At 39.0% G+C, this 12,649-nt stretch overlaps 2 protein-coding genes across 5 annotated transcripts in view; one reads left to right on the forward strand and one right to left on the reverse strand.

The window, feature by feature from the left end:
* The window catches only part of DIAPH2 (diaphanous-related formin 2), a 940,316-nt gene that overhangs the window by 252,904 nt on the left and 674,763 nt on the right, over positions 1-12,649 (reverse strand). The gene's annotated exons all lie outside the window — the stretch shown is intronic.
* On the forward strand, positions 1,075-1,674 carry LOC105508402 (60S ribosomal protein L29-like). The gene has a single exon (XM_011937269.1). The coding sequence runs from the start codon at positions 1,075-1,077 to the stop codon at positions 1,540-1,542; it is 468 nt and encodes a 155-aa protein (XP_011792659.1). The 3' UTR covers positions 1,543-1,674.

Raw genomic sequence — 12,649 nt, forward strand, 5'->3', positions numbered from 1 at the left:
CTGGGAGGCGGAGGTTGCAGTGAGCAGACACCATGCCACTTCACTCCAGTCTGAGCAACAGAGTGAGACTCTACAAAACAAAAAAAAAAAAAAAAAAGAAGAGTATAACATGTTTCAGGTCTTTAAAAAGGAGTTTAGGAGACTGTATTCCATGACAATGAAATTTGACTCAAGAAGAGGATGACAGAAACAAAAGAAAAAAATACACACATACAGGACACTTATTCTCATTTTAAATCATAACTTTGCTTTTGTTAAGAATTTTTGTGATGAGATTACAAACCATTATATTATTAACAATTTGCAATTATTAAAAAAGAACACCCTAGTTTAGGTAAGTAATGGTTCTTAAATCAAAGTGCACAGCAGAGAACAATGGCAAAGTGCTTAAGAAACACTAGTGTGGGCCAGGCGCGGTGGATCACGCCTGTAATCCCAGCACTTTGGGAGGCTGAGGCAGGTGGATCACGAGGTCAGGAGATCAAGACCATCCTGGCTAACACGGTGAAACCCCGTCTCTACTAAACATAAAAAAAAAAATTAGCCGGGCATGGTGGCAGGTGCCTGTAGTCCCAGCTACTCGGGAGGTTGAGGCAGGAGAATGGTGTGAACCCGGAAGGCAGAGCTTGCAGTGAGCTGAGATCATGCCACTGCACTCCAGCCTGGGTGACAGAGTGAGACTCCGTCTCATAAAAAAAAAAAAAAAGAAACACTAGTGTGAATAGGCCTAACTGGACAGTCACCAATTACTGATTTAAGGCCCCTTGACACAGGGAAGTTTGATGAGGGCATTATGTAGAAAACAAAAAGAGAAATCAAGATTCTACTGGTCCCTTTACAGATGGCTTACAATAGTCATGATTGTTAGCATGGTGCCAAAGACTAGGTGTTTGTAAAAGGGCATCATGAAATGAGCCAATTAACATGTTTAATCACAACTGAAGACATAACCAAGGACACTATACACTGAATGTGGATGGACATGTCCATATAAGCATGAGCCACTAGCCTTTTTACAAGAAAATATAAATTTAAAACTTAAATTTTCGGGGAGCCGCGGCTAAAGGTGCAGACATGGCCAAGTCCAAGAACCACACTACACAAAACCAGTCCCGAAAATGGCTCAGAAATGGTATCAAGAAACCCCAATCACAAAGATACGAATCTCTTAAGGGGGTGGACTCCAAGTTCCTGAGGAACATGCGCTTTGCCAAGAAGCACAACAAGAAGAGCCTAAAGAAGATGCAGGCCAACAATGCCAAGGCCATGAGTGCACGTGCCGAGGCTGTCAAGGCCCTCGTAAAGCCCAAGGAGGTTAAGCCCAAGATCCCAAAGGGTGTCAGCCGCAAGCTTGATCGACTTGCCTACATTGCCCACCCCAAGCTTGGGAAGCGTGCTCGTGCTCGCATTGCCAAGGGGCTCCGGCTGTGCCGGCCAAAGGCCAAGGCCAAGGATCAAACCAAGGCTCAGGCTGCAGCTCCAGCTTCAATTCCAGCTCAGGCTCCCAAAGGTGCCCAGGCCACTACAAAGGCTACAGAGTAGGTATCTCTGTGTGCCAACGTGAGGACAAAAGGACTGGTGCGACCCCCCACCCCCACCTCCGGGCTGCCATCTGCATGGGGCTAGGGTCCTCCTGTGCTGTTTGTACAAATAAACCTGAGGCAGGATTTGTTAGCCTCTGTCTACGGAAAAAAAAAAAAAAAAAAAAAAAAAAAAAAAAAACTTAAATTTTCAGAAGTCTTTTTATTATTATTTTAAGAAAAACAAATTCACAACCTAAATACATATGTACATGCATAGGGAAATGCCTGGAAGGATATGTGCTGAGGTATTAATATTAATTAACTCTGGGTAGAGGAATTGCAGTCAATAGTTTTTTTCTTTTTAGTATCTATATTTTCTAATTTTCCTACAATTTACACGCATGATTGGTAATTAAAAAATTTTTACAAGCCATATAAACTGGGATGTTTCAAAGATATAGAAAAAATTAGTAACTGTAACAATACAGTGATCAAATTGACGTTTGAAATTATTAAAATATTACATCAATATGATACATATATTAACTTATCTAGTATAGATTTTGCGTATTAACTTGGACTATTACACATTGTTTTCCATTGATTTTTTATAATTAAAAAAAAAATCTTTTGCAGGTAATCCTGAAACAGGGTTTCTCAATCTCAACATTACTGACATTTTGGGCTGAATATTTATTTGTTGTGGGAGGCTCTCCTGTCCATTGTAGGATGGTTAACAGTGTTCCTGGTTTCAGCCACTTGATGCCACTTGCAGATCCTACTTAGTTGTGATAAACAAAAATGTCTCTAGATCTTGCCAAATATCCCTTGGGAGGCAAAATCGCTCCTGGGTGAGAACCACTGGCCTAAATTAACACCAGGCAAGTCAGACTTTAAGCAGTTGCTTTTGCCCTAGATAATCTGCATCAATTGTCCTATTGCTCAGGACAACTGTCAGTCATAAGAAGTAACTGAAGCTTGGTTACTGCTCATCCAAGCATATGGCAGATAACCTTTAGATCATCATAATTAGCTGGTAACTGGTTCTCTGGCAACGAAATAGCTGTTTTTCCACTTTGAACTCAGCATGGAAAACTAGGAGACAATGTATGTTTACCATTAAAATTAAACACCAAATGAGATAGGGGAGAACAAAAAGGAAAGTGCTCCTTAAAACATGAAAGGCCATATAGTACAAAAACAATGATCAGACCCAGTTCACCTGTCTCTGTGTCTTTGAAGCCTTCCTTAAATCAGACACAAGAAATCCCTCACTGCTCTGTGCTTACAAGTTCTTTGTACATATGTGTTATATTTCATTATTACTATTTGTTCTTTGACTGCCTTTCCCACTAGAATGTGAGCTCTGGAGAGCAAATATTTTGATTTTTTTTTTTATTCACTCATTGTTCCATTAATTCATTAAACCATTCATACATATCCTTCGAGATCAGCACTGTGTTTGACCCACAGTAGGCTAATTATAGTACTAATCACTGAGGGTATGGAGATGAACATATTACAGGGTAAAATGTGCTAGGATGGAAGTATGAGAGCACACAGAAGGGTAAACTACAACAAAATGGAAGTGTTAGGGAGGGCTTCTTAGAAGAAATGACTTGAACAAGTTGGTAGGCAACTGGAAGGAGTGCGGAGGAGAGGAGGCAGTCACACCAGACAAAAGGAGCTCAATGGGCACAATTCCGAGGGAGTCCTCCCTTCTACTGCCTTATTCAGGATTCAGGGGTGAGGGCATCTTTTCTGATAGAAGATTAATTAGCAAATGGACAAACAAAACAGGATGAAGCAGAATGAAGAAAAATTCAGCCAGCGGAGAAGGTGCCACCAGTAGTATTAACCTCAGGGATCTTCATGCTCAGGTTGAAACAGGGTTGAAACAGGCATGCTCTGATCACAATCAATACCTCTGGCCAATCTCAAGACCTCTGGAAAAGGTCAGCTTGTGTACCATATTGCTTATCTTACACTTTCCCACTTCCTGTGTTTGGACATAATTCAATAATAACTTACTTATGGGGAACACTTCTGTGAAAAATTCTGTATGAGGTGTTGTTGCTGGGAACTAAAGATATTACATTTTGTTTCCTGATTCTAGTTCTCATTAGACTTTAATAGGAAAAGGTGGCGAGCATTGAACTGGTTTTGTTAATATTTTCATTGTTAATTATTATATTGTCAGATTTTTAAAGGGCAAAATTCAGCTTGTCATAAACAATTCTGACAACTTTTATAAATATTTTTAGAAAAAACTGTGGTATTTTTTAGTTTTACAATATTAATCTAAAATGTATACATATTTAAAAACCATCCATACTAGTAGGTATTTTTTATCATGTTAGGGAGTTTGAGTTTTCTTTAAACTATGTCTTCCCTTATTACATATTCCTTTAGTTCCCTATGATATGATATTTAGCTTTTCTATACAAGGAACAATCATATAAGAAAAATAGGACATCCACTTCTGGCCCAAAGTAAACAGTCAAAGAGAATACAACAGTTGATAGGTGACATCTCTTTCTAAAGAAGAATTCAATGACATCTGTAAAATATAGTAAAGTCTGTTCTCTGGCACAGCTGGGGAATGAGGTATTCTGGTCAAATATTCTGCTTACTAGAGTTACCATATATTTTACATGGATTGCCTATTTTCAAAGAGTTGCAATAGATCAAAATAAACCTAAGGCTATATACCCAGGGTGGTCCCAGCTGAGCTCAAAGGGAATTATCTGGGTGTATATGATTAACTAGAGAGTTGGTGTGCCCTTAGGGCTCTATTTGCATGAAACGCTTTTTGCTGGCATTTTATTTATTCCCAGCTTCTAGGAAAAGGAAGATACATGCCTAGGCACTTGAACAAAAGGGAGGAAGGAGGGCAATGGAGGGGCTTATGATTTTAGGATTCCCTTCAGGTCTCTAGGAGTTGAAACATTTTTTAGTCTCCAAGGAGAAAGGGATCAGAAGAGATGCAAAAGGAACTGTTTTCATGAAGTGTCCTGCGAAACATGGCTACTTCTGCACTGAACATAATACCATAATGGTACTTCAAGATTGATGACAAAATTGGAGCAGTAGGAAACTGTACCCTTGGCCCACACATAGGCATTTTCATTAAAGGCAACCCCAAGCAGTTTTGCCAGCAAAAAGCATTTAGCAGAATGGAGCTGAAGCTATAGCAAGACAGGACAGGCAGGGGCTTTTCCTGTTTTGTTCATTGCTGTATTTCCATCACTCTAGAATATAGGCACTCAGTTGCTGATTGGTGAGCAAATTTCACATGGTGACTATAGATGACATGTTTTCAGCACCCATGAAATGACTCCAGGTGTACTTTTAGGGGTAAAGACTTTGCAAGGAGCTTGAGTCCTGCTGGTGGGGGAAAAGAGGAGGTAACTAGGATATTTGGATTACTGTTACTAAGGACACCCCCTCTGAATTCATAAATGAAGAGACCTAGAAACGTCTAGTTTACAAAAAAAACTATATCATTAAGAAGCACATCAGGGTCTTGCAGCTTCTTAAGGTTGTTTTCAGAATATTACCACTTTATTGGCAAAGAAAAGAGGCATCAACTTATGAGGCATCTGATAGAAATTTCTGGATGATGAAATTCTAGATATCAGAATTTACATTACTGATTAAGACACTACTTTGTTAAACAATATATTTGGTTTCTTACATAAGCCTACCATTTTTATAATATTGCAGTCAAGTTTTTTTTTTTTTTTTAAATGTCAAGTGCTTGGTTTAAAAATGTGTCAAAATAACTTCAGTCATTTTGGATCAGGGATTATATACACAATCCTTTCATGTAAAAATTCACCTTCATTTCTTTAAAGGTAAATTACCATTAATAAATGAATAAAATTTTCTGTATATTATCAATTTAGTCTTTCAAGTCTAACTAAATGCAGACATACTCATTGGCTTTCCAATTATAGTTCAGATTTAGATATGATTGAGGCCTTGTAAAAGGGAAGATAGCTTAAGAGAGATGAGAGATTTTCAAAATTAATTATCTCCATAAGCCAACATGGCTACACAGGGAGCTCTCAGACAAGTTTAGGTTTTTAAAGAACAATTACTTAAGATAGAAGGAAGAACCTCCCTGAGAATTAACATAAGAATGAACTCGGTGGTTATAACTCTCCATGTCACACCAGCTATGGGAGCAATAAAGGCATAATGAAAATCATACTTTGGCCTTTCAGCCTTCTTTGAGTTTTCATATGGTGCTTCTAAAGTTTCTCTTTGTTCTAAGAGACATAGTTCCTCGTAGGAACTTGCTATTATCTCGTTCTACTGCTTCTACTTTCCAGACATAACATTTACCAATTTGGGAGAAGAGTTCAATCTAAGTGATTGCAGCCCATTCAGAGCCAACCATAGATGGTCTGGCCTTTAAAGTAACCATAGCTCTTTTGATTTTGTAAACTATTTTAGTTTAAAAAGCTCAGATTTGGCCTGGTGCAGTAGCCCATGCCTGTAATCCTAGCACTTTGGGAGGCCGAGGCAGGTGGATCACCTGGGGTCAGGAGTTTCAGACCAGGCTGGCCAACATGGCAAAACCCCGTCTCTACTAAAAATACGAAAATTAGCCAGGTATGGAGGAGGGTGCCTCTAATCCCAGCTACTCGGGAGGCTGAGGCAGGAGAATCACTTGAACCCAGGGGGTGGAGGTTACAGTGAGCCAAGATCAAGCCACTGCACTCCAGTCTGGGCGACAGAGCAAGACTCCGTCTCCAACAACAACAACAAAAAAAGCTCAGCTTTATCCTGACGCCACAGGGAAGTTGTGAAAGAATCTTAAGTCAGGAAACTAAGGTTATCTTGTTTGGTTTCTTTTGTTTTTAATTTTATTCTCACTAAAATGGGGTAAATGGATTAGAAAATGGAAATGGGTATGAGAAGAAGACACAGATACCAGTCAGGAGGTCATTATTATAGTCCAGACGAGAGATGCCTGAAGCCAGGAACTCAAATAGTATCAGTGGGCTTGGAGAGAAACAGATGGATTCAAAAGTTATCTAGGGTCAGGCAAAGTGGCTCATGCATGTAATTCCAGCATTTTGGGAGGTTGAGGCAGGAGGAATGCTTGAGGCCAGGAATACAAGACTAGCCTGGGCAACATAGCGAGACCTCATCTCTATTAAAAATTAAAAATTTAGCCAGGCATGGTGATGCATGCCTGTAGTCCTAGTTACTCAGGAGGATGAGGTGGGAGGATCACTTGTGCCCAGGAGTTTAAGGATACAGTGAGCTATGATCATGCCACTACACTCCAGCCTGGGAAACAGAGCAAACAGAGCAAACCTCAATCAGTCAGTCAGTCTGGGAAGTAGAAGCAGCAAGCCTGAACAATGGCATAAAACGTTATGATTACTTGATATCATTTAGTATCTTAACACTTAGCTATTTTAAGGCTCATTTAGGAGCTGTTCCAAAGTTTATCAAATGAACAGTAGCACACACTGATTTCATTGAGGGGAAATTGGCTAGCATGATTAATAGCAACGGTAACATTTTCAAGTTACGTCAATGAATCTAATAATTCTGCAAAGCCTTATTCCTATATTTCTAGTAAATGAGGTACAGAATGAGGACACACACACAACAAATATTTATTGAGTGCCTGGGTAACATATTGTTCTTTAAAAAAACAAAACAAAAACACACAGAAGCAGTAGGAAACTGACAGATTTAAAACAGAAAAGAAGTATTTTCTATAATTTATTTGGAGCTATGAAAGTTATTGAAGTATAATACTTGCCTCGAACACTTTCCCAACAGCTGAAATTAATTTTTATGCCTAAGCAAGATACTGCATGGTGGTGAAACATATACGGTTCACTGATTTTGAATATTCTATTCAAAATATCTCAAAAGAAAAAAAGACTATTTGTGCAGTCAACTATTTGAACTAGCAGAATGACTGAAGCATATAAAGGAGAATAAGCAAAAAAGATGTTTAGATATTTCATAAATATGGAATTTGATTTGTTTGTTTGTATACATTATGAGGTACCAGTGCAATTTTGTTACATGCATGGATTGCACAGTGGTGAAGTCAGAGCTTTTAGGGTATCCATCGCCCAAATAATATACATCATACCCATTAAATAATTTTTCTCATTATCCACACCCCTCCTACCCCAAAACCCTCCTGAGTCTCCATTGTGTATCATGGAATTTGATTTTCTTCCACAAAATATTCAACTTAAATTTAGGAGTTATTAATTTTGTCTATATTGCATGCTGTTTTGTTTTGGGTTTTTTTTTTTTTTTTTTGAGACAGAGTCTCGTTCTGTCTCCCAGGCTGGAGTGCAGTGGCACGTCTTGGCTGACTGCAAGCTCCACTTTCCAGGTTCACGCCATTCTCCTGCCTCAGCCTCCCAAGTAGCTGGGACTACAGGTGCCCACCACCACGCCTGGCTAATTTTTTTTTTTTTTTTTGTATTTTTAGTAGAGTTGTGGTTTCACCGTGTTAGCCAGGATGGTCTTGATCTCCTGACCTCATGATCCGCCCGCCTCGGCCTCCCAAAGTTCTGGGATTACAGGCTTGAGCCACCGTACCTGGCCGGTATGCTGTTCTTTAAACTCACGAAATCTCTGAGAAACTAACTAGAAAGGGTCTTAATTCTGAATTTAGAAATGTTTCCAATTATATACATTTTGATACCAATATATTGTACATTCATCTGGAATACCTTTAATATCCTCATTAGCTGAGTAATATAGAATATGAATATTAAGTAATAGAGAAGTATTCCATAGACATTATCCAATTCTGCTTTCATTCATTTGAATTGATTACTTTGAAAAAAGTCTTAATCCATAATGTCAACTTCTTTTATTTCTATTTGCCCCATCTTTTAGAGGATATCTCTATCTGAGGAAGATTTTTTGGTATGTGCATTTTGTTTATGCTACACTTGCCAAATAGATCTCCCAAGATGAAACTCTGAGCTCATTTGGAAGTAATTTTTGGTAGCACATGAATCAGAACTCTTATTTTCTTCTCAGCACTACTGGTATTTTATTGCTTCCATCTATAGTCCAATATGCTTTTAGTGTTAAGAACCCTGAGGCCAAACACACAAAGCACTAAGAAAATGGGAACTTCTGGCGATTACAATTTTTGCCAGTCTTTCAGGGTTCTTCCCTCCCCTGGGAGAGTGATATCACTTTAAGTTCACTATGAAACAGGAACATGGTGAGCACAAATGATTGACTGAAGTTGGTGATGTTGATTTAGGAGTCTTCGACTTAAAGGTCAGGTATAAAAACCTTAAACCTGCTTGTGAAAGTCTGCTTGTCAAACGCCGATGGATTTTTCAAGACTCTGCCCTAATGTCACTTTATCTATCAAGGCCTCTCTGGCCAACACAGGTAGAGTTAGGCAGTTCCTCCTTTATGTTATTAGCACACCTTAACATTCTTCTATGGCAGCACTTATCAAATTATATTGCACTTGTTTATCTGTCTCCACTCATGGATAGAGAGCAACCATTCTCTTCCTTTATCTGTGAACCAGAGCATTACCAAAATCAAGTTGGTTTTCAATAATTAATGGAAAGGATGGTCAGAGAATGGCTAATAATATTCTACATTTGTATACCATAGGTTTCAAGGTCTTTTCACATAGTAGTGAGGAAGACTTGGCTTAAATTATTTTCTGTCTTTCTTTCTTTTTTTTTTTTTTTTTTTTTGAGGTGGAGTTTTGCTCTTTTTGCCTAGGCTGGAGTGCAATGGCGTGATCTCAGCTCACCGCAACCTCCGCCTCCCGGGTTCAAGTGATTCTCCTGCCTCAGCCTCCTGAGTGGCTGGGATTACAGGCATGCACCACCACCCTGGCTAATTTTGGATTTTTAGTAGAGACGGGGTTTCTCCATGTTGGGCAGGCTGGTCTTGAACTCCTGACCTCATGTGATCCACCCACCTACGCCTCCCAAAGTGCTGGGATTACAGGCGTAAGCCACCACACCCTGCTATTTTCCATCTTTTATAGATAAAGAAACAAATGCTCAGAGAGGTTATATGACCCATCCACGTTCAAAACAGTTAATATATTTTACACCTAATTCTCATGGCAGCAGGTTGATAAAGATTTGTAGATAGAAGTGGTAGCAGTACTGTTATATAAGGCAAACATAGCAATGGCTGGCCAGGAGTGCATTATGTGTTCAGATTGGTTGACACATTTAGGATCTCATTACTTGTTTTGAAGGTAAATCTTTTTTTTTTTTTTTTTTTGAGGTGGAGTTTTGCTCTTTTTGCCTAGGCTGGAGTGCAATGGCGTGATCTCAGCTCACCGCAACCTCCGCCTCCCGGGTTCAAGTGATTCTCCTGCCTCAGCCTCCTGAGTGGCTGGGATTACAGGTGCCCCCCGCCCCCCCCAGCTATTTTTTTTTTTTTTTTTGTATTTTTAGTAGAGACTGGGTTTCACCGTGTTAGCCAGGATGATCTCGATCTCCTGACCTCGTGATCCGCCCGTATCGGCCTCCCGAAGTGCTGGGATTACAGGCTTGAGCCACCGCGCCCGGCCATTGAAGGTCAATCTTAACAGGTTCTCAAGAAATTAACTTAAATGGACATGAAACGACACAAGAATATCAAATTATTTACATTCAGTAACAATATATGAAAATTCTTACTCTGTACTCAAGCTACAGTGAAGTCAGCAGAAAGACAAAAAACATATCCTACATATGTATGTAATATATATGACTCTGCCATCTCTGAAATTCCGAGCGTGACTCAGACTACTAACAGGGAATAGAATTCTTAGAGATCAATCCTTTAACTCTTTCATTTTACAAAAGACAGACAGAAATGGATAGCGAGAAAGGATAAATGACTTACTCAAAGTCACACAGCTTTTTAGTGGCAGTACCAGGACACAAAATCAGGTCTCCTTAATAATATTCTGACATTTTTAAAAAACAAGTTATGATTGAGAAGTGATACAAGTAGAGTTCTTAGCCTTCTAGGCATCTGGCTAATATGAGTACACACAGGCTGTAACACTGGAATTATCATTAAAAGAATGCCGCAACATGGTGGGGAAGTACACCATCTACCACTCTGTGTCTGAGTATTGGGGAGGTAAGGGAACACATAATATGACAGTGTTTTAGGATCTAAATGGAGATCAACAATATTAATTATATTTATTCTTATGTATTTTACATATATAGTCTTTTATTTATTTATTTTGGGACAGCCTCACTCTGTCTCCAGTGGCTCACTACAACCTTCACCTCCCAAGTTCAAGCGATTCTCCTGCCTCAGCCTCTGAAGTAGCTGGGATTACAGGTGCCCGCCACCATGCCCGGCTAATTTTTGTATTATTAGTAGAGACAGCGTTTTGCCATGTTGGCCAGGCTGGTCTCAAACTCTTGACCTCAGGTGATCCACCCACCTCGGCCTCCCAAAGTGCTGGGATTACAGGTGTGAGCCACTGTGCCTGGCCACATATATATTCTTATATATCCATTCACCCACAGACATTGTTACAAAAAAAATTATTGAATTTATCATTTCAGTGTGTCAACTAAAGTATATTTTCTGTTTCCTCATTCCTTTTTAATGTAAATTTTTTTCCTTTTTGAAAATAATCCAAGTAGATATAACCTGTGCGCTTATGTGTTTATAGCATATAATCAGCTTTTAAGTTTTGAAAATGATTTGATCACTTTCTCTTAGCCCTCTTCTCATTGCCAGTAGAACACATTCTACTAGTTATGGGTTAGCTACAAAGTATGTGTTTCTATGAAGGGTCAAAGACCAAAATCAACTAATATTTTCAGCAAAAAAGAAGACATATGATCATACTTCTGGAAGTTTGTGGATTAACTTCTATGACCAAAGCTGCTTGTTTAACTTTTGGGGTGTGCTCTGGGTTATAGGCCCTGGGTTAGGAGATGAAAGCAATTTGATTTCCACAAGCATATTCATATATCACAGATGAAGTCACACCAAAATCAAATGATTTCACAGGGCAACAGTATTGACAAAGAAAGTACTGCTTTGGGAATAAAAACATACCTCACACTAGAATGAATTTGTTTGTTAACTGATCTTCCTGCTGGGGATTATTGCTAGAGGTCCTCACGCCTGTAATCCCAACACTTCGGGAGGTTGAAGTAGGTGGATCACTTGAGGTCACGAGTTCGAGACCAGTCTGGCCAACATGGTGAAACCTTGTGTCTACTAAAAATACAAAAATTAGCTGGGCGTGGTGGCATGTGCCTGTAATCCCAGCTACTTGGGAGGCTGAGGCAGGAGAATCGCTTGAACCTGGCAGGCAGAGGTTGCAATGAGCCGAGATCGCGCCACTGCACTTCAGCCTGGGCAACAGAGCAAGACTCCATATCAAAAAAAATTAAAAAAAAAATATATATATATATACACACACACACATATATACACCTTTATCTGTTTGAGATCAACTATTGTGCATATCTTTCTGTTACTATTACAATCAGAGTGTGTGTTCTTCCTGCTACTCCTTTGTTGGATGCAGAGGAGGTGTATTTCCACAGCATTTATATAGCAAAGTCTTTGATTCCTTTTAGCATCATAACTTGTACCCTAATTGCCACCCCCAATTAATGCTAATATTTACTGTGATCCTCAAGAGTTCCAGTTTAAAACAAGAGTCCACATTGTGAAAGAAACGTTAGGTATTCAAAGTTATTTACAAAGTCCAATTCAAAATCAGTTTCTCATTTAGGCTGTGAAAGAAACTTGTTTATAAATCACAGCATTTGAATTTATAATGTGACAAGTTCTAGATATTAATTTTTAAGGTATGTAAAATTATATTATGCTATATAAAAATTGGGGTTATTTAAGTACCAATTCATTCATTTCCTATAAAATGTCAGTAAAACATTTCCTATGTATACCTAACATTGAAGATGATTCATTGAGGTCCGCATTATGTTAAGCCAGCCATGACTTATAACTTAATTTTTATCCATGTCACAGGTATAAAATATCTGTCAATTCTTGTTAAAAAACTGTCACATGAAATCAATATAGTCGGCCGGGCACGGTGGCTCAAGCCTGTAATCCCAGCACTTTGGGAGGCCGAGACGGGCGGA

Source organism: Colobus angolensis, unplaced genomic scaffold, assembly GCF_000951035.1.
Source record: "Colobus angolensis palliatus isolate OR3802 unplaced genomic scaffold, Cang.pa_1.0 Scaffold161, whole genome shotgun sequence".
Classification (NCBI taxonomy): domain Eukaryota; kingdom Metazoa; phylum Chordata; class Mammalia; order Primates; family Cercopithecidae; genus Colobus; species Colobus angolensis.

Excerpts from the sequence above, each read along its gene's own strand:
- LOC105508402 (XM_011937269.1), top strand. The coding sequence starts at position 1,075 with ATGGCCAAGTCCAAGAACCACACTACACAAAACCAGTCCCGAAAATGG.